The sequence below is a fragment of the Barbatula barbatula genome (genome assembly GCF_947034865.1).
Source record: "Barbatula barbatula genome assembly, chromosome: 3".
NCBI lineage: Eukaryota > Metazoa > Chordata > Actinopteri > Cypriniformes > Nemacheilidae > Barbatula > Barbatula barbatula.
Window position 1 is genome coordinate 17,708,003 of NC_136764.1, and position 27,461 is coordinate 17,735,463.

The window sequence follows — 27,461 nt, forward strand, 5'->3', positions numbered from 1 at the left end:
AATAACTATAATAGTGTACTGTATGAATTGAATGATTAACCACAATTTCACCAAATCATAAAATAGTTGCAAGAATGTGTTGAATTTTATGATTTTAAGTTAACAACAACAAATTAAACCACAGGCAATAAAATGGTTGCAGGATTAACTCATAACGTGACACATGATTACATGTAAATACATTAATGTTACTATTTTGCATTAAACTAAAACCATAAACAATGTAATTCCCAGTGCAATAAGTACATGAAAAGTTTTAATGCTTAAAATAGTTTTTTTATGTAAGGTAAAATACAAGACCGAACAGAGAACATCCTGGTCCATGCTCATTATATAAACACTTAAATATACACTCCATATCAGACAGCTTCTCATGAAAGACAATGCTAAAGATAACCCAGATCGACTCCATAAAGTATGGCCTTTCATTTTAATCAAATTTCATGCAGCTGTTGTTCTGTGGCCATCTACAGTATCTTTCAGATGAAAGAGCCACGTGTCACTGCTGTGACCCCTCTGAAAAGGAACATTTGGAGATGTGGCATAGAAACAAGGTCTATCCCACTGAAATGACTTATATAGCCCAAGGTTGTGTCACTGATGGCATGTTTTTGATTCAGACTCTAAAGAAGAACCAGCTGCTTGCAGATGGGTGAAATTAAATGTGCATATTTGTGAACCAGCTCTTTTTAAACTAATACAGCTGGACATACTGACAGGAAACCACCGGTGACAATGCTATTAGTTTAAAATGCAAGTCTACAGTCAGTAAACACAGAAGAAGTGATTTGATCAATTTGCACATTTCAATAAAGTTAAACACTAGAACGCAGAGCTATAAAGTCAAGCGGGGTAAACTGTGATGTCTCTCTATTTAGCAAGAGTGTCACGCACACCCAGTCAAAACCAACTTTACAGTCCAGGTTAACACTGTCTGTGGCAGCCTTTTTTACATTCAGGTATATGAGGTTTCAGAAACACCAAAATGGTTGTTTACACTAGACTTGAAAGGAATGAACACAATGTGTATTGCAGCTCAAAATGTCACACGGAAGTTCCTGGTTACAGCTTTTAGAAAGTCTGATACCTAGTTCTTCCACTTCTTCACAAAGACCATGACACCAGACCCAAGAAACAAGCCTGACCCAGACCACTTTCAATACCTTTACATTGAGATGTAATGTTTTTGGAACAGCAAAGGCAACTACAAATATTTTTTTGGTGCATTATTTGTTAACTCTCTTCACTGTTGGGCTGTACCCTGAACAAGGAGTTTCAACTCATGACTACTCACACACAGAGGCAAAGGCACAGCTATTCACTACACACTTCACAGTGAGAGTTCAGGTCATACAAAAGGGATATGACCCTCATAAACAGAATAAACAGGATCTTACAACTTCATGCCATTACCATCCGTCTCTAGTGTCTTAATAAACACATAACACAGATAAATACATAGAATATGGCTTACTTCAATGCCAATACATGGATTCTGCCTAAATCTTTTAATGTAATGTGTGGTTGAATAATATAAATTAATAAACAGCATACATCATGCCCTGATTTTTTGTTTTCAATAATGCAACATCAGATTTAGTAGTAGGGACTTTGCTAGACTGCACAAATAGGATTTAAACTGAATAATTGTTTGCAATCCAAGCACCAAGCGTCACTATTTGGCAGTTTAAGGCTGAATGGATGCTCTTTCTGATCTGTTACATTCTGAATATCAGCCAAAATATATGTAAAGCTCGGTTTCATTGCATTGTACTGGTTATATGACGCCACCCAGTGGAAGCAAAGCATATAATTTGGAAGGTGCACTTTACCTATAAACAAGGTCAATTCAAAATATGTTTGCAGAGGTTTATATTTACTGTTTAGGACCAATGGTTTATAATCATACATTTATGGATGAGACAATTATTTTTGTTGGTAATTAATAATTAACACCAATATACATTTTATCAGAGGCAAATATATGGATGAAGTGCTTTCAATACAAAAGATACCTTGTGTCCAAAGTTGTGCCTAAACATTTTAATTCTGTCAACCCTTGTGTCATTACAAACCTGTATGACTTCATTCTGTGAAATATAAAATATATTTTGAGAAATGTCTCAGTGGTTTTGTATCCATACAAATGAAGTCAAGGGCCAATTTTGTTTGATTACAAAAATGCTTCAAAGTATCGTCTTTTGTGTTCTTCAAAGAAAAGAAAGTAATGCAAGATTGAAATGACATGAGGGTGGGTTAACATTGCAAAATGTTCCTATTTAAACACTGTTTTCCTTAATCAAATTTCCTTTTATAAAGCAAAGAATATTACAAACAAAACAGGAATCCCAAACACGTCACACAAATGTTTATTTGTGGGTCATTTGAGAGCAGATATACTGATGTGTTTTATTTCATCCACTCTGTTCTTGTGTATCTGGAAGGCCGGTGTCACCCAGCGGCCACATGAACACTGTTCACCATACCAGTTAAAGGAGCCCAGCTTTGAGTTGCATTTGGGACACAAAAGCTACAAGAAAGATTACACAAAAGCTTTCATTAAGAATATAATACAAATTCTAAGATACGATATCTTTAAAGATGCATTCATGGACATACAAAACAACAAACGAAAACCGCAAACGAAAACCAAATGCAGCTACAATAATAAAACCTACCGTGTTACATGCTTTACAAATGATAAATCATGATCCTGTTTCTATCTTTGATTTTAAAATAAAAAAATAAATATGACTTCAAATACTCAGATGTGTGAAGCAGTCAGGTATTACCTGTCCATCCATAACCCCGAGCAAGGCCTGCTCCATCCACTGCACTGGCTCTATAAAGTAAGATGTACACTGTCTCTGATCTTCAGCTGTAGGGGTAATCATCCTTGTTTTCTTATGAGAGAACGATGATGCGCCACCTCCCACACAGTGACTCAGAATGCTGGAGTGTCGGAAAATTGTACGTCTGTTGAAAGAGCAGAGGACAACTGCAGGTGATGGCAATGTCTGTGTCCAAAAATACTAAATCAGGCCATTTGCATTTAGTCCTGGGTACTTTCGAAAGTGTTTACCTGCACTTTCTACATCTGTAAACAGCCTCTGCATTCTGGGTTTGGTCGGGGTCAACAGCAAACAGCTCTTTTGGAACATTCTGGAGCTCTGAATTGATCAAAACATCAAAAAGAAAGTACATTTAATACATTAAGATGTGTAAAAGCATTTTTGTATATATATATATATATATATATATGAAAAGACAGATATTTTTTATGTATTAGGCATAAGTTTAAAAGTAAAGAACCGTAAGACTGCACATACCTGGATATTTCTCTGTAATCTTCCTTAATCTAAATTGTTTGTAAAAGGGATTTGTGGTGTCTACATTGCAATCCATTAATTCAAAAAGAGCCAGCTGGTCCAGAAACTCTTCATTCATTCTGAAAAAAAGAGAATGTTTGTAAAATATTTGGGTAGATTTAAACATAATGACAAACAATGAAACACACTCACTTGACATCAGGTTTTAGGTTTTGAAGGTTGGTATAGGCATCGTGTAAACTCAGGCTTTGTGTTTTCATCAGATAAGCGGTCACCACAGCAGCACTTCTACTTTGACCTGCATGGCTACAGATGAAAAAGTTGAATGTCAGTATAGGTAACATAAACAAATGTAAACAATTAACAAATAAGTAAAAAGTGTCTATTTTAATGTACATTAACCACTGTTAATTTACGCATATAGAATGTAATGGTTTGATTTTAAGAACATTATAAAAGTTTTGGCAAAACACGAGACGTACCAGTGCACAAGAACAGCAGACTGTTCAGACTGAGCTTCCGCTATAAAGCCGATACAGTACTCGAGTTTGCTGAGGAGATCTGTAGACCCATCATCCAGTGCACGGACAAATTTCGTGTGAAATCCAGTAAGAGCAGGTTCTTCTGAATCTACAGTCAATATGCGAGTAATACCTGCATCCTTCAGGATCTGAGCGTCCTTCGTGTCCGACACACATCCAATATAGAGTCCTGTCGCCACCGCTTTCATGGTTTACTGGGTAAGACAGTCACACCTTTTTATATCAATGCATGTGCAAAGTAACTAATAACAAAAGTGTATGCAGGCAAGCTTATCAAATCGATCAAATACACGGTAAGCGTAAACATAAATATAACTGCCGTGCATATTTTAATATGACATCAGAGACGGATTTCAACAAACTAACGCTTATGTTTTAAAACCACGTCTTATCAACGTCGCTACGTTTTCGCTATTTCTCACGTGTTACCTGTTGTCAACATAGAGCTCCAGTACCATAAATGGGTCGGTGGAAACAAGAGTGAACGTATTAGTTCCGGACAAACCACTTTACGATATGGCCACGAGGGGGTGTGACGTGTAAGCAAACGTATCATACGAGGCCGAAAATAGCGGAGAGGCTCCTGTTCTCGCCATGATCATGATGTGTAGCCAGGCCTCCTTTATTTTGCGTAGGTTTATGTTGTTAAAACAGCCGTGCACATCTCAGCACATTCAGACATATATGTTTCCATCTGATTGATTGTATCATTGATATTAAGATCTTAATATCTTCACACAATAGGGGAAATAATTTCACCCCATTGGGACACATTGAGATGACTGTGAAGTGTCCCAATTGACCCCAATTAACCCTAAAACAAATATACTTGTTTTGTGAGGCTTTTCTGCAATTGTTCTAAAAAACATTTAATAAGCACAGCAATGTCAAAAATTCACACATTTACTGCAGACTATACTGTAACTGCACAAATTTACAATCTGCTTCAGTGAAGTATTGATATTTATTTATTTGCAAAAGCATAACTCAAAGAACAGTTCTGTAGTTTTTATTTAAGCTTTTAATTTCTGTTACCCTATAAAGTTTATGTGGTGTTTCTTAACTTGTAGTTCTGCACTTTCGGTGAGCTTTTGGCTGTCCTGGGGTCTAAGACTGCCAACATATGACGTTTAAACAAGAGTGAAGGAGTCACAGTCTGTTTCTCTTATCTCACTTCTTAAGATACCCAAAATATGTCTACCTCACTCTTGATAATTGTGCTTTTTTCACAAAAAAGGACATAAAAAACTTGCTAAAGAGCCAGCCAGAGATTGTAGCATATTATGGATTGTTAAATAATACACAAACAAGTCACTTTACAGAGCAGATGCCTGTGCCTTAATCTTACTGGTCCTCTCAGGACAATTCCAACTTAACCTCACACGGTCCCTCAGAATCCGTGCCCAACCTGTTCCTGTACGTCTTATTTGAGATGAGATGCACAGCATTTACCCAACAGCCCATCAGTATCACATTAATTCCTGTTCAAAAGAAACACGCATATTTTTTCTTTTGTCTCCACAGTCATTTGTTCTCTAGCTGTCATATAATGATTAGTGCTATTGATTTTGTAAGAGCATCAGAAATTTGCATCAGCATCTTAGATTTGTCTAGACCCACAAAAGCAGGGTTTTGGGATTAGGAGCTTAAAGAAATACGAGGACTGGTGCTTCTTAGAAATGAACATCTGTGCAGACCCCATTAGGATTCAGTTGTTCTTCAGCAGTCTGCATGCTCACTTGAGACATTAATAACGAAACTGTAAAAGGTCATCTGCTCTTGCAACAGAAGAGGGTTGGTTAGGAAATGAAAAGTACATTTTATTATTGAAATTTCCTCCTTGCATCAGTATTTTCTGTGAACGGAAGGTCAAGTGTGATAGAGGAAATCAAACTGTATGAGGATATCTTTAAGGATATCTTTAATTGATCTATACCATGGGGTTCAAAAGTCTGACACTGAAATGACAATGCTTTTATATTTTTATCATAGTTGTCAAACCAAAATTATGAATACAGAATATTCCTGTCAGAAATCTGACAAAGCGTTAAAAGTCATAATGTTTAATTGTTGATTTTGATAAATGGGGTCTCCGACCTCTCCAAAACTCTTATATTAGCAATTTACAAAAGTATTTACAATAAAAAGTATACACTGCTAGAATATCAAATAGCTTCATTTTTATTCAAAACCAAAGGTTTTGACTTTTAGCTAATTCCTGGCCTCACGTGTAGTTCTTTCTTTCTCAGAAGTGGGTTTCTCAAAACCACGCTCTCCCTGGAAAACCCAATTATGTGAAGGACTGAAAAGAGGTTGTTGATATTTGAAAATGTTTTCTCGTTGCAACGACATATATCTGGGGTAAGATATAGTGGGTTAATGCTGCAGCAAATCTATTGGTCGCATCTCTGACTTTTTTCTTATCCGTTTGTGCAGATATAAAACATCCTGTCAAAGGTCTATCACTATCTAAAAGCACTTGGCCTTGTCAAACCTCCCTGCCGTGTTCACAGTTGTTTTTGTGCAAATTATTTTACCAGAGCTCTTGTGTAAGGCAGTAGGCTACATATCAAAATAGTTCTTCTTAGCTGGCAGCCCGAGATGTGTAACTCCTGTGTTCTTAAGGCACAATTGATTTTGTCCTGTTGCTTCCTCTCAGAAGTTCACTCAGGGTTGCCCGCTTCAGCCGTTTCTATTTTAGGGCTTCGAGAAATGAGCATTTCGTTGCCAAGTGTGTTCCCTCATTTGCCGTGTTTGATTAAATAACTGTTGGGTAATGCAGTTTTGTTATTCGCTTTGTCCTTTCCCCTTTTCTCTATTTATACATTTGAACTGCAAACACGTGGTGATGCCTCTGTTTTAAACTGGGGAAAGTGTCTCATGATCAAGTTGGCAAAAGTATCACTTCTTGGCTTTTATGGCTGATGATTCAAAAATTCCCTTTCCCGATCATGAATTATTCTTATATTTTATGTATCATGAGACACATCTGTGGAAATCTGTAATTTTACCTCAAGGTATTGCTGCTTTGAAATATAGCGCTGCAAGAATGTTGAAATAATGTCAACTTTTTTAATAATTAGGGATTTTGCTTTTAGATTAAATTTGTATCTTTGACTATACAGCCAAATGTGTTTAACTGGTTTAAATGTTAATCATGACATAATGTAAATATGTATTTGTTTACCAACTCTAGCGTATTTGTTAATATTTTCATTAGAAACCAAGAAGTAACCAAAACCAACAGACTGAAGAATGGCTGCTATACAGCTCTCCATTTTATAGCTATTTATAGATCTAGCTCCTTCAAATCCATATTACAACTCGTGTTTTGTGTGCTTGCATGTTGCTTTCCATTCGAAACTCATGTGTTGATCAGTGTGTCATGGGTCGGGTCCCACGAGCTCCTCTGTCAGTCGTCTTGAGTAAGATTTATTACGCACATCCTGTGGCGAAAGAGCTACAGGACGCCACTCGTGAGGTAAAGCTGGCAGTCCTTCCAATGAGACTGGATTCTTGCTCAAGTCTTCATCACAAATCCAGATGCTTGGAAAAGATTTAAGTAAGAGGTTACACTATGTGATGTCAGAGGAAGTTTAACCCAGTTTACAGTAACCTCACATAGATTTTGATTGTGGTAAATTCATCCCCTAACTCCTTCGATTTTTGTGTTTTAAGCTGTCTTGAAATTAAATCGTTTTCCTCTAATTGATCATTTGATTTTCATCACATACACAAAGGATTCCATGTGCAACAGCATTTATGCCCCTCATTAGACACCTTAAGGCCTTGGATGAGCAGGAAAGGAATAACGGCAAAAATACTATGATTAATAATGCTTCTAATGCTTTTCTTTAGCCAAGAACATAATCAATTAGGATAAAGCGTAAACAATTTGCCATGACGCTTCCGTGCACCACCGCACTCTCGCATCATGATTCAATGCAATTGACACGCTGCTTTGGTGAGATTTGGTCAAAATATTGTGCATTTTCACACTGAAAATGTGCAGTTCCACTTTTGTGCTCCGAGATTAATGACCTGTGAGATTGATGATACTTGGCGGGGCTGTGTCGGCCATGCCCAAGCCTTGTGACCAGTGAGGTTGCACTCAGATGTGTGTGAGCGTGTGTGTGAATGGGTGTGGTTTTCAAATGGGGACTGATTAAAACATGAGGGAGCTCTGTTAATGAATGTATAACAGATGGAGAGCCATCTCCAAACACACACACACAATCCTATGATATGATCAGTAGAGCATAGAAGGTGAATGCATCTCAAACAGGTTTTTATTTCAACTGATCAGATAAAAAAAAAATTTGATTTACATATAAACATTTTATAACTTAAAGTTAAATTCGATAGACTTTTTTTGTCAAAGCCCATTTGTTTTTAAGGCAGCGTAAGTTTTTAAAAAAAAATGTATTCATCACATTAGTACATTTTTCTGTTATAAAATTGCATATGGCCTTTGATCTGTGTTTACATTTTAACAGAAAAGTTCCTTCCACAAACATTTGGGAAATACATAAGATTTAAAGGGAATTGTGACTGTATCAACAACACTTTGGAGTTTGGAGAACAGTGGTACATTTATCTGGGAACGAGGACCAATCTGCGTGTATTTGCCACATGGCTTCCCCAGACACGGTCTGTTGTCTGGGGTGAGATGACCAGACTGTGCTCATTTCTCCTGGCTGGCCTCAGCACAGTGACTGGTAGGTCAAGGGGTGGGCCATTCTGCTTTTAACTGGTGATAGATGATGGCAAGGGTGAGGTCCCCAACACTCCGCAACTGAATGGTCCATTGCCAGCCATTGTTGGAGACAGACAACAAGATAATCCTCCAATCCTTCCCGATATCTGCAGTGATTTAGAGGTTCTCAAATCACTGACCACTCAATCTCCTGTACATTTAAAATATTTGAAATATCCATACGAAAAAGCATTACACACGCCACTTTGTTGTGTACTTGTTAATGAAAGCGATAGGATTAAAGACATTACCGGAATCATTATTTTGTTTGTGTTCACACTGAAATATAATCCTCATTCTTGTTACCAAACCCCTGCCCCCTTTCGCCACAATAATATACTTTGCAGCTCAGGGCGATTCAAATGCTCTGGAACATGTGGCTCCATTAGAGGGATAAAAGGGAGGTTGATAAATTGTCCTTTTAGTCCCTTTCTTTGACTCCACAAATTTACATTATCTAACAGGGAACAAATGAAAAGGCCCTGATTAGTGTGGAATGAGTTGGAAGAGAAGCCATTCATCTTTGTTAGGATCCCCCTGTGTTCTTTTATGTTGTGTTTTTACAAGGATGGGAGCCAGTGTGTTTTTCCCATTCGACAGGGCAGCTCGCGGACTGACAGAGTGGTCATCACCAACACTCTCTGTGTCTCCCTTAAACAAGAGTTCAAGATTCTGAATGCCGGTGACTTCTGAATAACCTCCTGAGGTAGTGGGAGCTCACCCTTAAATGACCTCTCACTCCGAGGAGATCTTGGGGGGCATCAAGGGATATTCAGACCCACTGTTAGCCTTGTGGGCAATGAGAGACTGGAATTCAGAGAATTTTTCCCCTCTCCAAAATTTCAAAGGCCATGGTCAGCAGATCTTTCAGTTAGTAGGCTAGTTTTGCACAAAGAATATTCTTGTAATCTCCTGTATATTGTAGTGGCAAACAAAGGATTCTTGTCAAAAATAGCTGTTCGGTGCTGATAGGATAACATGCAAGCTGGTGCAACTATTGAACACATTGTTTATTATTTTAAAATAATATTATGGATTTTTAGTTATTTTGTTTTAGTGGAGATCTCAATGACGAGTTGCTCGCTGTTAGCTGTAAATAAAATGAGATATATCATACATATTAACAGGTTATCATGTTTAGAATTCCATTCAGACAAATACCACTGTTTTTGGATAAAACAACATGGTACATTATTATTTCTACCTCTATGTGTTTATTGCACATATAAGTATTTATCAATTTTTTTACAAAGTTTAACAAATGACTTTAAGACAACAAATGGTATGTTTAAATGTCGTAAACAATTGCGTCTGGTCCGTTATTATTCACCTAACAGTATGTTGTGTACTTTTTCAGCTTCTGTAGGCTGTCACTGGGAGAGGTCTTGCCCTCGCCACCCCCTCGGCGGGGCCCCTCGTGTGGCAGCAGCGAATCCTCAGTCAGATCGCGGACAGCAACGGGGAGATGCTGCCGTCCAGCGCGGAAAAACAAGACACTTTACCGGAAAACTGGATAGTTTTTTCATATTCGTCAAATCATGGATAATAACGACACGTATCTACATCTTAGTAAGTGTTTGGCGTTTTTCTCTCTCTCTCCTTTTCGCCACATGGCTGTGATCTTTCAACGCTTGTGTTTTTGAGTGTCCCCCCATATTCTGCGTTATCTGAACTGCGAATTCTTCAGACGGACTTTGTACGGTTTGGCCATAAATTGTACTCGCTTGAGTTATCGGCTCTGTCGTGTCATGTCACATGTATTGAATTGGAACCAGTGCCAATGTTAAAATCAGGTGATAAAGATTGTGTCTCTCAGTCAGGGTCAGGGGTTGGCACTTTAATTGCGGTTATGTAATTTATAGCTTTCCAGAGCGCCTCTTGTTAAACTGTTCGCTGTCGCGTCGTTATTAATGGGTCTCGGTTGGTATATCCAGCGGTGTACCCAGGACAGCGGTGTATCCTGGGTTATTTATTTAGTAACACTTTTGACTTTGGGCAGTTCTTAGAGGGAAGGTGTGTATGAGATTGCCACAAACAGGATCAAGCACGAGTGAAAAGTGCATTTTTATTTACACTTCTTGTCAAAACGTCTGCATTTGTCATAAACTATAGATCACAGAACATAAACTTTGTACATCGACATTCTTGTATCTAAATAGATGATCACGATGTTAACAGTTGTTTCACTCTTCTTTTAATGTTGAATTGAAAACTATGTACAACCTACTGTGAGGAAATGAGACGAAGTTACCTCAGCAATTCATTTTTTCTGTAGTAAAGGATTCACAGACTTGTGCCGTAGTTGTGAAATACTATTTGCTGATGATTGTAGTTTTATGGGCTAGATAAGATATTTGTCTTATTTTGTAACTCTGCTCTTATGCTTATTAACAGTACCGATATATGAATAATCATAGGGCTTAAGATGCTTGATCCAGCAGATTGTATTGCTGTGTTATGCATTTATCTGATGAAATATCACTCATCATCACTTGTTCGTCAGGTGGTTTTTCTACGTACAGTATCTCACAGAAATAACTGACATCATTTTTGCTTCATTAACACCCGCTCGGTTATCTTTCCTTATTCTCACCCCACGTGTTGTGGTTGTACAATGTTTATTTTTCTCAAGTGCACGCTTTAATGTCATTAGAGCCATTTCACACGCACAGCATTTACATTCACTTCAAGCTGAACTAAAATGTTATGTTGGCATATGGCTTTAGAATGGTTTGACAGTGACATTAGGAGCCTTTTCAAAGGTTTTAAACTACAAGGTGCTTGTAAAAAAAAGACAATTCGATGCTGATATACACCACTGTTCAAATATCAATTATAATATGACCTTTTAAGAACAAAACAGTGATGCAAAGTTATAAAAAGTCAAGACATTGACTTGTCTTTGAAGAGTTCACTTTCTAAAAGATTATTGATGTTATTAGTAGTCTATTTATGGTTGATGGCATATATATTGTAATATGACTTTAAGGAAGAAATGAGTGTTACATTCATGACCTTGTCAACAACATTAAGAACAATATAGAGGACAAGACTTAAATGCCAAAAAACTAAGGATAAAAGATAAATGTAAATAAGTAAATAAAAAATTGGGGAAAAATAACAGTTTAATACTCCCATCATGTCTTCAGGAACCGGCAACCATTGCTAAGACATCTCACCTGTGTGTGTGTGTGTGTGTGTGTGTGTGTGTGTGTGTGTGTGTGTGTGTGTGTGTGTTAGGGGTTTTGGGTATAAAATATACCATTTGTACAGTGTTAAAATCAATACGCCTATGGATTGTCCTCATGGAGATAATATACCAGATGTGTGTGTGTGTGTTGAATTTGTGATATCTCAATTTTGTGATGTCTCTGTTCTAGACTAGCACAAAACAAGTTGGGACACATAGTGCATGGTTTATTAGATAACATCCAGTCCAAAATGCCTGGCCATTAATGGTGACTACCTTCAACACAGGCTGGGATGCTATTCATCTTTCTAATCTAATTGACAAACTTTTCTGCCCCATTTGACAGGCTCTCCCAAGACCAGTTATAGAAAAGAACCATGTACCAGATTTCTCAAATGTATTGCTTTGTTTGAGCTGCTGGTTGTTCTTCTGAAAGGTCATTCCTAGAGAGCAATTCACATTAAGAACTGTTCTGCAGCACTCCTTTTACTGTTGTTTATCTGTATTCTCTCAAATAATGAACACACTTTTTATTTAGAGATTGAGGATTTGACCGTGAAAAGTAGCTTGACTGTCAAAATAGGTTAAGACGATATATAAAGCCAATCAAGCACACATTCCCACTCTGACATTTAGAACTAAACCTTATTATCAGATTTTGGTCTTGCATCAGTAAACCAGTTCTCCTGTGATCCATGGGATGATAATCTCTTTAATCTGAGTAGGTAATCACTCGTCCACACATCCCCCAAGGGGAATTGTTTCAGGAGCACCCCACGCACTCACTTGAATAAGAGAACTGATACTTTAAGATTTAATTTGTGTTCATTTACTGTAAGGTGAAGCTTGTCGGTATATTATAGAATGAGCCACAGAAAAGGTTGTTCACATGCAAAACAGTGGCAGCATTGAAGGCTGCAGGGGTTTGTAAAGAAAAGAGATTGACGTTCTGCGTGCCGTGTAGAAAATGTAACCGTGTGTTTTTGTATCAAAAGTAAGAAGAGACGGGTAGCCCTTAAGGTTAGATTTTCATTGAGGAACCAGGTGAGGTAGATTTCTGTTACAGATGAAATTTAAATATATTAGCACCAAGAACCCGATTGATAGATTTTATTTCTGATATACTTTATCAGCAGTGTTTTTACCGCTGTTATAGCTGTTAATTCGTAGAGAGTACAGGCCTCACAGGCATGTTTGATACAAGGAGATCATTCTGTTCTTGCTGAGCAAAAGCGTTGTGTAGCTATGACAGCTTTCAGTTAAGATAATCACTATGAACGAGTGATCTTTTTAGGACTAGGAGTCTTTAGAAAGATTCAATTTTATGTTTCTAATATAGTCTTTTAATGGGTGACTTAAAGGGCAGTCTATATCTATGTAATGCTTTGAACTGGCTGTGACTTGTATGCGTGTCACATGTATGAGGTTTGCAGGCATCCATATAGTCACAAATCCTATATTTTAACTATGCAAATGTATCAAATATAACGGAGCAGCTGTACTCTCCACTAGAAAGCAAATGGTGGCTAGTCTGTCTGTTTAGATCTTTTTTGACTAATCAAGTGATCACTTCTATTCAAATTTCATCTAATCTATTCAATTCATTAACTGGTATATGATTTTCATTTGCAAAAACAAATGTTTTTGAGTGTGCAGTGGGGTTGTTTTGATTACGTAATAATGTAAGTAATAAACCAACACAATAAAACATAATAGAAAACATGATTTTCTAATCCAGAAATGTATCTGTTTTTGATAAAATAAACCCTTCTTATGTTAAATCATCCTTCTGTGCTTTATTGGGATACATGGATGAATTGGGATTGTTATTTATTTGCAGGGGTTTGTGTGTGGACAGATAAACATACCACACTATCAACTGAGTCAATGTTGCCGTGTTAGACCCTGGATGCTTAAACAAACACTATTCAAGAAAATAAATGTAAGCCAGTCTGTGAAATCCAGGCTAAACATTTATTTCATTATAGATTTCAGTCGATGACAAGGTCACCAATATTAAATAACATTTTCACTGAATGTTCTTTACGTTATTCAGAACATTTTGTAGAAAATCGTAAATCACAAAATGTGTAAAATTGGGATTTTACGGAGTGGGTTACAAATGTGAAAATGCTGTAGTGAAGCATTATGTTGAGTGTTTCTATGTCTGTAAACAGTGGCGTAACTTTGTTTTGAAAAGTGGTGGGGACAAAGACGACACAAACAATACTTTAATAAATTGTTTCTGTAGTAACTTGTTGGGATTATTCATGGGAATCACAAGCGCAAAAAATGTAGGTGACCCGTCCTCCAGAAAACAGTATAAAAACTGCGCCGCTTTATCGACGGCTACAGTAGTGTGACGCTAGTTTGAAAGACGCATAACAAATAATATTGACACTGTCGTGAAGCAGGTTCGAATCCGCTGATCTCAATTATCTAAATGTAAAATATATGGTGCTTGGCACAGATTACCAATATACAAATATACAACAAACTTTCTAAATTTAGTTTTGAACTCATGAAACTCCAAAATTGTCACTTATTTTTTCCATTTATTGGAGTTTTCTATCAAGTATCAAAATGTAATTAATCTTGCAATAGACGATAGCAACCGCATGTCGAGAACAACAAGGACGAATATATAGCACCAAAGTGTAATTAAGCGCAAAATTTTGGTACATGTATGACTTGAACAGCCATTTTCGAATATTTTCATAATTTTATTAAAAATATATACCTTTACAATCTGATATATGATAGGGAAAAAGTTCAGGATCAGCAGTCCCGAACCCACGGAGACATGAAGTAGGTAACACATGCTTAACGCTCTACACCACTGGACCAAGCGATTATCTTGTGCCTTTCTTACATTTTGTCTATTCCAATCTGAAACTGAGTTAGGGTTAGTTAGTATATACAGTTAGTATAAAAAGCATCTGCTTTCAAAGCGGGCTACGTGCTATTACACGTTGAATAGACACGCCATATTTTTTGTTTCTTCCAATAAGTAGTGGGGACATGTCTGTAATGGTTAATAATTGATTAAGTCTGAATATAAAGAAAGTGATGCTCAGAAGAACACTACATTGGACTTTCTGAGATGCGGAAAATGTTGATTTTAAGGAGCTAGCCAGACCTTTCGCTGTGAGAGGAAATCTGATCACTGTGCAGGAACTGTTGCTGTGAACAAGAACACCCTGTTGCTCCAAGGATGGATGTTCCTTTTGATCGGAATGTGACATTTAGATGCCATTAATACCACGCAAATCTCAGTTGCCAGGGCACGATTCCTCTCACTCGCGTGTGCTAGGTGCAGAGGATGGCTTTTACTCTACACGTTATACAAAACATGTCACATGTGACAAGCAGAGCCATTTGAATGCAAAGAACCAGGAGACGTCACAACACAGACACCTTTGGAAACAGGCCACTCTATGGTGTCTTTTTGACCTGAAAGTGAGTGGAAACATGTTATTGGGCTGAATGACATGAATGATTGCATGTGGCAGGTTGTAATGAATGCTAAAGTGAGGGTCTATGTTAGGGCTGTGCAATTCATCGACAATTTAAGGTAATCGTCAATTTTGGTCTTCATCAATTACAAAAACAAAATAATCGAGATAAAAAAAATTTGTGCCGCATGGATCCTCTCTTTTCTTGTAGTATAAATCCACAGTGCACAGCTCTCCTTTTTCCCTTTTTCTTTACATTTATTTTACGGTTAAATTCCGAGTTTAAAAGCCAAGTTTTTTTATTTTCTTTTTTTTAAAGGTTAATGAGTAATCGTGTTAAATAATCGGAATCTCAATATTGGCCAAAATAATCGATCCATAATATGATTTGTGTCATACTGCCAGGTTGACTCGCAGATTTCTTACATATAAGGTCTTTAACTTTAACAAACAACTGTTATTGTTTTTTATATTTTGCTTAGACAATCAATATAGTCTAATGATAGAAAATTAAATGTAGTACACACTGTGTGTTTACACAATATTAGACACAAGTTGTACAGGCTATACATCTAGTTTGCATGTCAAAACAAGCTTGTGTTTAGGAGAGGTTAGTACAAGAATTTGGTAAATTGTGTGCCTTGTCAGATTTCCTTGGGACCTCATTTAGCCGGAGCATGTTTGGTGTTTTAAGAGCAACACTCTCCTGCAAAATATCTATTGCATAAAACTTTGAAGCATTTTAAAGAGATAGCATTTGAGTTTCTTTCATCCGGAATACACAGAAGAAGATATTTGGAAGAATGTTGCTACCCCTTCACTTCTATTGTTTTGAACACAGAACTAATGCAAATTCTAATACCCAATTAAAAGTCCAATGTGTATTTTTTAGAGGATCCATTGACAGAAATGCAATATAATATATATATATATATAGATGTCTTCAGATTGTATAAAGAGCAAAGAGCTATGTTTTTATTTCCTTAGAATGAGCAATTTCTATCTTCATACACCACCGGTGCTAACATGGAGTAAAGTAGCCCCTAAACGCACAAGCTGCCCTACAGAGCCTTTCATAAATACATTATCTTTAATAATCTTAGTGCTGTGTCAGCTGCCGTAGTGCTTTCGAAATGGAGGGGTGGAGTGAGCCGTTGCTTGCAGTTCGATGCCGCTTAATGTCATACACTGGACCTTCACGAAAGATATCACTTATTTCCCCAAGTGTTTACAGAATTCAGTCCAACGCCTGTATGTCTATATTATACAGTTTATACACAGAAACACATTATTATAATGTACAATATAACTAGCGGATAAACTAGGCGTATCTTAAATGTGATGTGTGATGAGCCCGGAGTGCTGTAGTCAGTCACACCTTTGACCTCATACTGTGAAAAATGCCAACACTCATTACCCTCATGACTGAGATGTCTCACAATGTTTCTGCCATGAAAATGTCAAACTGTCACTTTGGTTTTTCTATATTTATATAGTAGGTCAGTGTAGAAACATTGTGTAACAGCACGACCAGGTCAAAATCTTGCATGACAGTGTGATGTAATCTTACATACAGTATTTTCTCCCTCTGTTTTCAGGTTCTTCTTTGCAGGTAACCCACGGCCACCTGAGCTCTCCTCCGTCCCAGCCTCCTCTCAGCTCTATGGTGACCCACCACCACCAGTCCATCATCAATGGCGTAGGATCACCCTACTCAGTCATCACCTCTTCCTCGCTGGGCTCGCCTGCGTCCTCCATGCCCACCACCTCAGGCATGGGCTATGGAGCACTCCACAGTCCACAGGTACACTACAAGAGAAAGATCAGAGGATTAAAGGGAAGGTTCACCCAAAAATGAAAATTCTGTCATCATGTATTCACCCTCGAGTTGTTCCAAATTTGTATATATGTCTTTGTTCTGATGAACACAGAGAAGGATATTTGGAAGAACCAAACAATTCTTGGCCACTATTGACTACCAGGAATAATACAATGGTAGTACAAAGTGTCCCAGAACTGATTGCTTTCCTACATTCTTCAAAATATCTTTCTCTGTGTTCAGCATAGAAAAATGAATTCTGTCATAATGTTGTTTTGTCAAGTAAGATTCATGTTTGGACTTTCCCTTTAACATCCATGGTTTCCGAGGACAAACCGCGACAAGAGGCAATGAGGGAAATGCAGAATGCTCTTTTAATGCATCTCTCCTTTCCTCTGCAGGGCCTCCCTTTAGCCTGAGGGAGAGCAGCACATTCAGTTTAGTCTAGCCTTAAAAGAGCTAATGTAGCGTGACGGACAGCCCTAGTATAACCTTGGCTCACATGGAGAGAGATATCATTGCGTTGAGGCAGGCGCAATATGCAGCGCTTCGAGAAAGCTGTGGAACCTTCCATTAAATTAGCCATAAATAGCGTCACATGCCAGTGGAGACACATCTATATGGGGAATGATTCTTGTGTGAGCGAGGGGTAAAAGCTTTTAGTAATATATGGACTATAGGCGGCAAGTGAATGGAAGTGAATGTGATGGTGACTAGAAATGAATGGAGGTTTGGTGTTTTATCACCTTCATGGCATCTTTCTGCCTCAACGCTCAAACATGCTTAACATTGTAGGATAAATGTGCATGTGAGTGTATAGGTGTTTTAAGATTTAAAAGTGTCAAAATAAATACATCATGCTGGTAACATGAGTGGATGGTTGTGTTGTACTGTATTCAAAATCTGAATGGAAGATTATCCTTCCAAATATCCTAAAAGGCGTCTGCCAAATGAGTAAATGTAAGATGTTTCAGTGAGCTGCTCACTTTCTTGCAGTATGAGGGAAAGATTGTTTGAAATATGCATGGAATATGTTTCATGAAAAATGCAGATTGTGATGGATAAACGCTGTCATATCATGTTCCACCTAAGTATCAAAGGTTTTTGTGGGTTTGTTTCTCTCTCTCTCTCTCTCTCTCTCTCTCTCTCTCTCTCTCTCTCTCTCTCTCTCTCTCCTCTCTCTCTCTCTCTCTCTCTCTCTCTCTCTCTCTCTCTCTCTCTCTCTCTCTCTCTCTCTCTCTCTCTCTCTCTCTCTCTCTCTCTCTCTCTCTCTCTCTCTCTCTCTCTCTCTCTCTCTCTCTCTCTCTCTCTCTCTCTCTTGAATTTGTATTCTTTCAAAATAATAGTTTGCGTCACCACCAATAACATCAATGCCACAAAATCAAAGGACCGATATATTTTTCTAATTATTTGTAATAATAAATAATTAGTTTGGTTTGCATATTTATGCATTTATTGGGGCATATATGTTTAATTGGTTAACTAAATAAAAAATACAAATTTTAATTTCATTTTAAGTGGTTTGTGAACATATTTTGCTACTGACCCAAAACTTGACACTTTTAATATGGCTACCTGCTGCCCTCTACTGGTGAAGGGCAAATTTATTTTATCACAATTAAATTCAAAGTCATTAATTTAATTCTTTTAGTAACTGTAGTAGCAAAATATATAAAAACATTTAAAATATATTTTTTTATGTTTCCTGAATATTCCCCCTTTTGTCAGCCCAGCAGATGCTCTTGCACCAGTTCAAAGTGTTATGCCATCTAGTCAGGATGTTCAAACAAGCAAAGTGATGTTTTGATAATGTCACAGTAATTAAAATCATCATCCAAATGTCTTACAGCGTTTTTGAACATTTAACTCGGATGGAGAAAAATATTCAGCTCCTTCCTCTCTAATGACATTCATGTTTCAAACCTGTTAAACTCGCGGCTCCAAATTACACTATAAAGGTATTCCCTTAATGTTTACATCTGTAACTCTGAACTATCATATGTAGTATCATTTGAAAGCTTAGAGTCTCTAGTTCCTGGAGAAGTGCACCATTATGGTATTTATCGTTTAATAAAATATTAAACCTAAAATATAAATAACCTATTTAGGCTGAAATTCCTCATACCCTTATGTCAGAGCCCCTTTAAAATGATGTATGTTTATGATCATGAACATTTTTCATAACTCTCAAATATGTCCAACACGTTCAAGTTATATATTAAATGAAAGCTCATATTTAGCAGAATATAGATATTGAGTGGGATTGATTGATATTTTACCACAGATCAAATGCAAGTCAAATGAATTATGATGTATGAAATTAAGTTAATTGCTAAAAAAAAAAACACTTGTTACATGAACTTTCAATTGTGTTACATGCAATTTTGAGAGGTATACTATTACTGAAAATATATTCAATTTAGACCACTGTATGTGGTTATGGGGTCTGTTTATAATTGGGTATGCCAAATTAAGGTGGAAATTACGAAAAAAGGACACTTGAGTTTATTTAGAATAATAATTGAATACCACATGAATCATGATAGAGAAAACAATATTTTTACTCTTATTTGTTGAGACCTGTCTGCAGGTTCCTGGGCCCCTCGGGCTCAGACTATTAAACTTTCAAAAGCGGAAAAAAATGCCTTTTTTCATAGGACTGAAAACACATACAATAATGTTTATCACTTTTGATACTGTTTATCAGCAGTGTTTATTCCAGGAGTTAATGCTAAAACCGTCTGTATACACACCAAGGTTTACATAACAATATTTCCCATCACTGCGACGTAAACTGTTTTCTGTTCACGTCAGTTGAAGTCAAAATGAGAGAATGGAAGCCATACACAAACATTCTCAGGTCACGTGACTCAAGAGGAAGTGCTCAGGGAGCAAATGAAGTTGTTCAGGTGACAGGAATGTACCCTCAGCCCCCACACACACCTGCTGTCACACGCTGACTTTCTCAAGATTGTCTCTTTCCTCTGTAACAGATGAACTCTCTAAACAGTGTTAGCAGTTCAGAAGACATTAAACCTCCTCCAGGATTGGCCGGACTGGGGATTTACTCATGCAGCAGTCCAGGGTCTCTCTCTAAACACATCTGTGCCATCTGTGGAGACCGTTCCTCAGGTAAGTGCCCTCTGAAGTCTACCCGCACACGTGCGCGTTTCATCATGCCGATACTGTAGCTACCTGTCCTAAAAATGTAGAATTCTCTCATCACTGGCTAACTCTTAATGTCATTTCCACCCACATAACTTATATTCGTACATGAAACACAAACTAGTGGTGTTAGAAGGAATGTTCACTTTCTGCTTTTGGGTATCAGTATTTTATCAGTATAGTTTTTTTTCTGAGCCATGGAAGACGGAAAGTCACATTGGTTTGGAAGAACATGAACATAATTTCTATTCATGGAAAAAGGGTTGTTTTCAATCGAAACCCCTCTAACATTTAAGTTAGTCTGGGACTAGGCTTAAGCCCTATTAGGAAAACAGGCCAAATCTCTTGTGACTGACCTCAACCTATGTGATTTTAACTTAAAATATGTCATAACTGCAAAAACAATATTTTTCTGCCAATAGGGAAACATTACGGTGTTTACAGCTGTGAGGGCTGCAAGGGGTTTTTCAAGAGAACCATCCGGAAAGACCTCACGTACACCTGTCGAGAGACTAAAGATTGTCAGATTGACAAGCGCCAGCGTAACCGCTGCCAGTATTGCCGCTATCAGAAATGTCTGGCCATGGGAATGAAGAGAGAAGGTCAGTACACTTCTATGACACACTGTATTATTGCATCAGTCCTAATTCGGATTAATTTTCATGGTGCCTAGTGTTAGTTCGCTCCTGCTGTTCAGGAGGAAAGTGTGTCTGGACATCATGCATGTACTTTCTAATGAAACTCATTGACAATGAACGCATCATTCATTTCATTGAGTTGTTTCTGACCAAAGTGGTGCTGTGTGTATGCAGCGGTGCAGGAGGAGAGGCAGCGCGGTCGAGAAAAGAGTGACAATGAGATGGAGTCCAGCAGCAGCTTTAATGAAGAGATGCCAGTGGAGAAGATCCTGGACGCTGAGCTCGCCGTAGAACCCAAGACTGAAGCTTACCTGACTGAGTCCAGCACTGGCAACTCGGTAAAAAACTTTCTGAAGTCTTCAAAAAACAGCACAACGTCCCTCTGATCATGTATTTTTATACATTTTGTTAGATTTTCTAACTGGCAGAATCTTATGACAAATGCTCAATTTTGTATTATTTATTTTTATAATAAAGTAATTAATAATAATAACTAATAAAATTGTATGAATAGAATTGAGTTTGAGACTTGAGACTATACATAGTACATTTTACTGTAAAATAAGAATAGTAGTCTCTTAAATGGTATAATCTTAATATACAGCCACGAAAATATATTATATAATACAGCTTTCCAGGTAGCTCAGTGGTTAGAGCATGGCACTACTAGTAATGCCAAGGTCATGGGTTTGATCCCAGGGGATTGCAGATATATAGAAACAAATGTATAGTATAATGCAACGTATGTCGCTTTGGATAACAGCGTCTGCCAAATGCGTAAATGTAATGTAAATATATTTTCCTACAAGTGCTGCTGTGTTATTAACATAACATGAACATATTTCTGTCTCTGCCTCGCAGACAAACGACCCGGTGACCAATATCTGCCAGGCCGCTGACAAGCAGCTCTTTACTCTTGTTGAATGGGCCAAGAGAATCCCACATTTCTCTGAACTACCTCTGGATGATCAGGTTATTCTGCTGCGGGCAGGTAAGTGCCCACTTTATGTGTGTGAAATTGAGTATAGATAGGCTTGAGTATAGCCTTTCTCACTGTGTGTGTGTGTGTGTGTGTGTGTTTAGGTTGGAATGAGCTGCTTATAGCTTCGTTCTCACACCGATCTGTAACCATTAAAGATGGAATCCTGTTGGCCACTGGCCTGCATGTCCACCGCAGCAGTGCTCACAGCGCAGGAGTGGGCTCCATATTTGACAGGTCAGATAAATGTAATTCAATTGAATATATCGAGTCATTTGCATGTACAATACAGTTCACTTAAAGCTGCAATCTGTAACTTTGTTTTGGTTAAAATGAATAATAATCAGTTACTAAGCAAGTACATACATTGACTGTTTACATTTGCAATGGAAAGCTTAAGAGTGTTGTATAGGTTGAGCTTAAATGTCATTTTAACATAATTTGACTGGACTCGCATACGTCATTTGTAATTTTATGTTTCAAACAGAGATGCTGATAGAGAGGCAAAGGTTACAGATGGCAATTTTAAAGATATTTAATTTTTAACATCCACACGGATCAGAAATTTAGCTTCCTTCTAGTGTTCAGTTTTTGAAATCAAAGTTAATAAATAAAACGTTGAAATAAACGTTAGCACTGTGCCTTTGCTCATGGTCTGATGTGACTGTCTGATTACTGTGTGTAGGGTATTAACAGAGCTGGTGTCTAAGATGAAGGACATGCAAATGGATAAAACAGAGTTGGGCTGTCTCAGGGCCATTGTCCTCTTCAACCCAGGTGACAGCCTTTCCTGATCCATCCACACGTTCAGCTACACAAGATCCCTTTTCAATACTCTTCCATACACACAATCAGACAGATAAATCTGCCAAGATCTATATTTACAAAATATACATGCATTTGAATGTAAAAACATTTATATAAACATGGTAAGGTATCACTTTACAATAAGGTGCTATATGTTAACATTATTGTTCATTGTTAGCTAATGCATTTACTATAGTTTTCAGCATTTATTAATCCCTGTTGATGTAAGTTTATGTCAGTACATTTATTCATGTTCATTTATGGTGCATTAACTGATGTTAACAGTGACAACTTTTGATTTTAATAGTAAATTCTGAAATTAACATGAACTTACATTAATAAATGACATTCTTCGTTGTTAGTTCATTTCATCTAATGCATTCAATAATTGTTGACAAATAGTATCTTATTATAAAGTGTTACCTGGTAACACTATAATACATTTTAATTTGTTAACATTTGTTGATGCATTATCTAACATAAACTAGACTGTAGAGCAATATAATTGTTTCATTTATTTACTTATAGTTACCAGATACAACCGTATTGTAATGTATTACCGTAAACATTTATATAACATCACAAACATAAATATGCCATATGAAATTTCAATTTGCTGTGGGGGTCTGCATCCTTCAATCTTTAATCCTTCAATCAATGCTGAGATGCTGACGTTCAGATAATGTTTCTTTGTATTTATAAATAGGTCTTTGAGTAAAATTGTTCAAAACGTTGTTGAAAAATCTTAAATAAAGTTAATAAATTCAAGTTTTATGGCAGGATTATGAAGTAAATGTGTTTTTATGTTTTATGTAAATGTGCACTTTGTAGATGCGAAAGGATTGTCAAACCCATCGGAGGTGGAGGGATTAAGGGAAAAGGTGTACGCCTCGCTGGAGGCCTACACCAAACATAAATACACCGATCAGCCGGGCAGGTACTTTCCCCAGTGGCACCTTATGGATATTTTATTTATATCAAAACACTTCTGTTTCTCTTTACTTTATGAAAGATTTTTGGTAATATGTAGTGATGGTAGAGTATCAGCAGTTTCTGTGTATTTTTTTAAGGTTTGCCAAGCTGCTCCTGCGTCTGCCCGCTCTGCGTTCCATAGGGCTGAAGTGCCTGGAGCACCTGTTCTTTTTCAAGCTCATCGGAGACACGCCCATAGACACTTTCCTAATGGAGATGCTGGAAGCGCCGCACCAGATCACATGACACGAGACCCTTTTCTTATGTAAATATCCCCCAGCTCACACTTACCCCAAGATAATAAAACAAAAAGTTCTTATTTTGTTACCAAGCACAATGTGAAAAACAAAGATTTGTATTGGTATTTTCAAAGAAAGAGACACTGTTAACTTTAAATGTAAGAATACTGTAAACTTTTATTTTGTACATAGATTTTTCCCACTGTTTTAACAACAGCGACTAAATGTGAATTTATTTAATTGAAAACAGAATTGTATAAACAGTCACCAGCAATGAGTTTTAGAATTATTTGAAAATAAAAGTCATTTATAAAAAAATCTTGTTGACGAGACCATTATTTGCAAAGTTATTTTGACATTGTGAAAAGTTTATGACTCTTCCTAGAAAATACTTTTCTGGTTCAGATCTCCAACTTGTGTAATTTCACTTAAGATCACAATAACAACAAACCAAATATTGACAGTGTTGGATTTTGTGGTCACATAAGAACAGATGTTGCCTATATAAAAAGTCTATCAAACGCCCATTAATATTATAAAGTAATAAAGGAAATTGTGGGACTGATTTTGATCAGGAACTGGGCGTCTTGTGAAACAAAAGAAAGCATGCAAAGGAAATACTAGTGAACCTATTTCAGGCGTAATAAAGCTTAGTAGGGATCCCAAAAACATTAAATAACATTGATGTCCCCCTAAAAACAAAAACAGCATGTTCTATACGGGACTATGCTATACTATACTTAAATTACAACTGAATACCTTAGAATTAAGGTGATAATAATTAAAATACCAGCCCCGCTTCTCCAACTTTACTTAGTGTGAAGTATAAATGGTTTCATTCAGGTCTGTCTGATTTTTCTAAATCAATTTGTGACTCACCGGTTGGGAAGCTATTCTTTCTTTCCTTAAATTAATCAACACTTGTAAAGTGTCTGGACTGGCAGTAAAGACAGGGAAATAATGTTTTTTTCAGAAGACATGAATGAAATGTGCTTTTTTCATTTGCCTGTGTTGTGTGTCTAGACTGAAGGGATTTATATAGCTACAAATGTAATTTATGAGTTTATACATCATAGGCAATGACAAGTCAAATATGGTTATGCCAAGCGGATTTATATCAATGTTGCACAAAATTATTCGTTCAGTTAATGTGTTTAAATGCTTGTTTTTACAGTAAGGTTGTATTTGTTACCCAAAATGAGCTAGAAATGAACACAACATTTTGTGATCTCTTTTAATGTTAGTTACAAATACAGATCCAGCTGTTCATCGTTTGTTTATGTTAGTGTATTGTGTATTGGGCATTAACTATTGGTGAGAGTAATGTTTAAGCATTACTATACATTTTATTAGTAAAAAATATCATTAAGATGAATAAATGTTGTAGATATATTGTGCATTATTACCTCTTGCTATCTAATGTAGTGAACTAATGTAAACAAATGAAACCTTATTGTAAAGTGTTACCAATATTTTTCAAAAAACAACGTTATTGCAATAATTATATAAGTGGCATTGGATATTTATTATTATTGTGAATGTAGATCAATCACAAAACATTTTGTGATATAGTGTGACATTCTAGATGACCAGGTTGTCCTTAAATACTTTCAGATAGTACGCGAAAACTCAGTAGGAACATTCTCCCCATTTGAGGTTGTTCTTACAATAATGAGATGTCTGAACAGAAAGTCTATTGACTGTTTTTGACAAATGTGTCTCTGTGATGGTGGGTGTCCCTGAGTTTGAAATAATCGCAGCAGTATGTTTGAAGGTGTGGTACATCTGAAAAACATTACTTCAAAACAAAAAAACACTGCCTAAGAGGGGGATGTTTTCCCTCTCGCTTACGTTTGTCCACAGCACATGGTCATTTTATTGCGACCGAAAGAATATCTTACAGCCTAGAGGAAAGCTGAAACCTTACATAGTACAATATATTTTTAATGACTAGTTTGTTGGATTTCTGTATTAAGAGGTCATTACTCCACCATTTTTTCCGTTCGTCTTATGAAAGCTTTCAGCAGTCTTTACTTTCAGATTGTATGGGAAATTGACATATGGGCAATTCCAGAATTAAGGATTAATTTATAATATAAATTCTCAATGAATGTATTTTTTACAGATATATCTTCCATCTATTTATATTTGACAAAACCCCTGATGATACAGTAGATTCCAAATACCAGACCGAGTCATGACTTTTCTGTTTTAAAAGAGAAAAAGTGTTATGGAATGCACGAAAAAAGGGTGCAACATACTTTGTAGGATTTCTCTGAAATAAAATGTGCAAAGCAAAAGCATCAATAACCAACAAATGGAGAAGGGGTGGCTCTTCATAAAACAGTTATTATATTGTAATTTTCATGTTCCAATTTATGAGTTATTTGGATATGTGACAATTCACTTGCCTAACTATGGAAAACCAAAATAGTGCTTTAAACTTTGAGGGACTTCACATGGGTGTGTAAAACAAATACAACTTTATCTTCACATTTGCAAGGAATTGCCCATCTGCACAACATAACACTCATTTACATGTCAACCAAACATTAATAAAGCACTATATGATCCCCACAAGAAGTCAAGATTGGGACCCAGTCAGAAATCTATCTCAGTTTTACTAAGTGGACCATATGTCAATAGACAGCTTATCTTTCATTTCCAAATACATTAAAAGATCAGAAAGAGTTCGGAAATCAATGTCATTCTAATTATTTGTCTACACATAACGTAAGTCTTCTCTAGTGTTTCAACAGATCTCAACAATGTTTCAAACTGTGCTCAGATTTGCCAGAATGCTAAAGCCTGGACTCTAAAGCCAAATATTTCTGATCAAATTGACCTCATCCAAGTGATGAGCTATGTATTCCACATGCGTTTTGTAGCTCACTCATTGCTGTGACATACCATTTAGCCTTTTTCTGTTTTCCCATAAAGACATTTTAGGGGAGACATGTGAGTTATTTGTTAAATGATACCGCCGAGATCCATTAAGTCTCCCTGAACTGAAGGAGCAACCACTGAGCAATAAAAAGTTATCCGTGAAAGGTCAAACACCATCTGCATGGCACAGCATGGTCTTTGTTTTGTGATTTAAAAGGTTTCTTTTTGGACAGTGAGTTGACATGTACTGAAAACAGATCCACTGGACAACCAAATATTTTAAAGTGATGATTTTATTCCATTTCTAATATACGAGGAACATTGAGATCCAAATATGTTAATAGAGGTCACTGACTCTTCTGCCAGCATGTTGCTGGTGTAGTCTGGATTATGAATGTGTGTGTAGGAGGTATGATCCTCCAGTCTTTACATCATCACGCTTTAATTGGGCTGCGGTGGATAATTAAACAAGTTTCTGACCAACAGGAGAAATCCAGCTGCTGGATGATATAAAAGAAGCAAACTTCTCAAAGAACAGAAGAAGGTGAGTTAAAGAAGGCGCTTCTATTCGGTAGGTCCATCTCTTATCCAATTATCTTCAAATGATAAATCTTCAGTGTTTTGCAATCAAGTCTTTCTTGGGTATAGGTTTTAATATCAATCGTGACTTTGGAGGCTATTAAG

The 27,461-nt window shown here is 36.9% G+C and overlaps 2 protein-coding genes across 6 annotated transcripts; one reads left to right on the forward strand and one right to left on the reverse strand.

The window, feature by feature from the left end:
• Positions 1–1,220: 1,220 nt before the first annotated feature.
• dusp12 (dual specificity phosphatase 12) lies at positions 1,221–4,338 on the reverse strand. Of its 5 annotated transcripts, XM_079453273.1 has the most exons (8): positions 4,301–4,338; positions 3,984–4,065; positions 3,812–3,890; positions 3,522–3,635; positions 3,330–3,448; positions 3,083–3,170; positions 2,793–2,976; positions 1,863–2,530 (listed from the first exon to the last, which is right to left on the reverse strand). In XM_079453273.1, the coding sequence occupies exons 2-8, from the start codon at positions 4,057–4,059 to the stop codon at positions 2,381–2,383; spliced, it is 810 nt and encodes a 269-aa protein (XP_079309399.1). In that variant the 5' UTR covers positions 4,060–4,065; positions 4,301–4,338; the 3' UTR covers positions 1,863–2,380. The 5 variants fall into 5 exon arrangements, with proteins under 5 accessions (XP_079309395.1, XP_079309396.1, XP_079309397.1 ...); XM_079453270.1 differs by having other exon boundaries at positions 1,835–2,530; positions 3,812–4,065; positions 4,301–4,336; XM_079453271.1 differs by having other exon boundaries at positions 1,835–2,530; positions 3,812–4,065; positions 4,238–4,303.
• On the forward strand, positions 3,813–24,203 carry rxrga (retinoid x receptor, gamma a). The gene is made up of 11 exons (XM_079453268.1): positions 3,813–4,069; positions 9,985–10,196; positions 16,871–17,076; positions 20,085–20,223; positions 20,679–20,858; positions 21,069–21,232; positions 21,756–21,885; positions 21,978–22,110; positions 22,559–22,650; positions 23,512–23,617; positions 23,751–24,203. Exons 2-11 carry the CDS (start codon positions 10,166–10,168, stop codon positions 23,896–23,898), a joined length of 1,329 nt encoding a protein of 442 aa, XP_079309394.1. The 5' UTR covers positions 3,813–4,069; positions 9,985–10,165; the 3' UTR covers positions 23,899–24,203.
• The last annotated feature ends 3,258 nt before the right edge of the window (positions 24,204–27,461 follow it).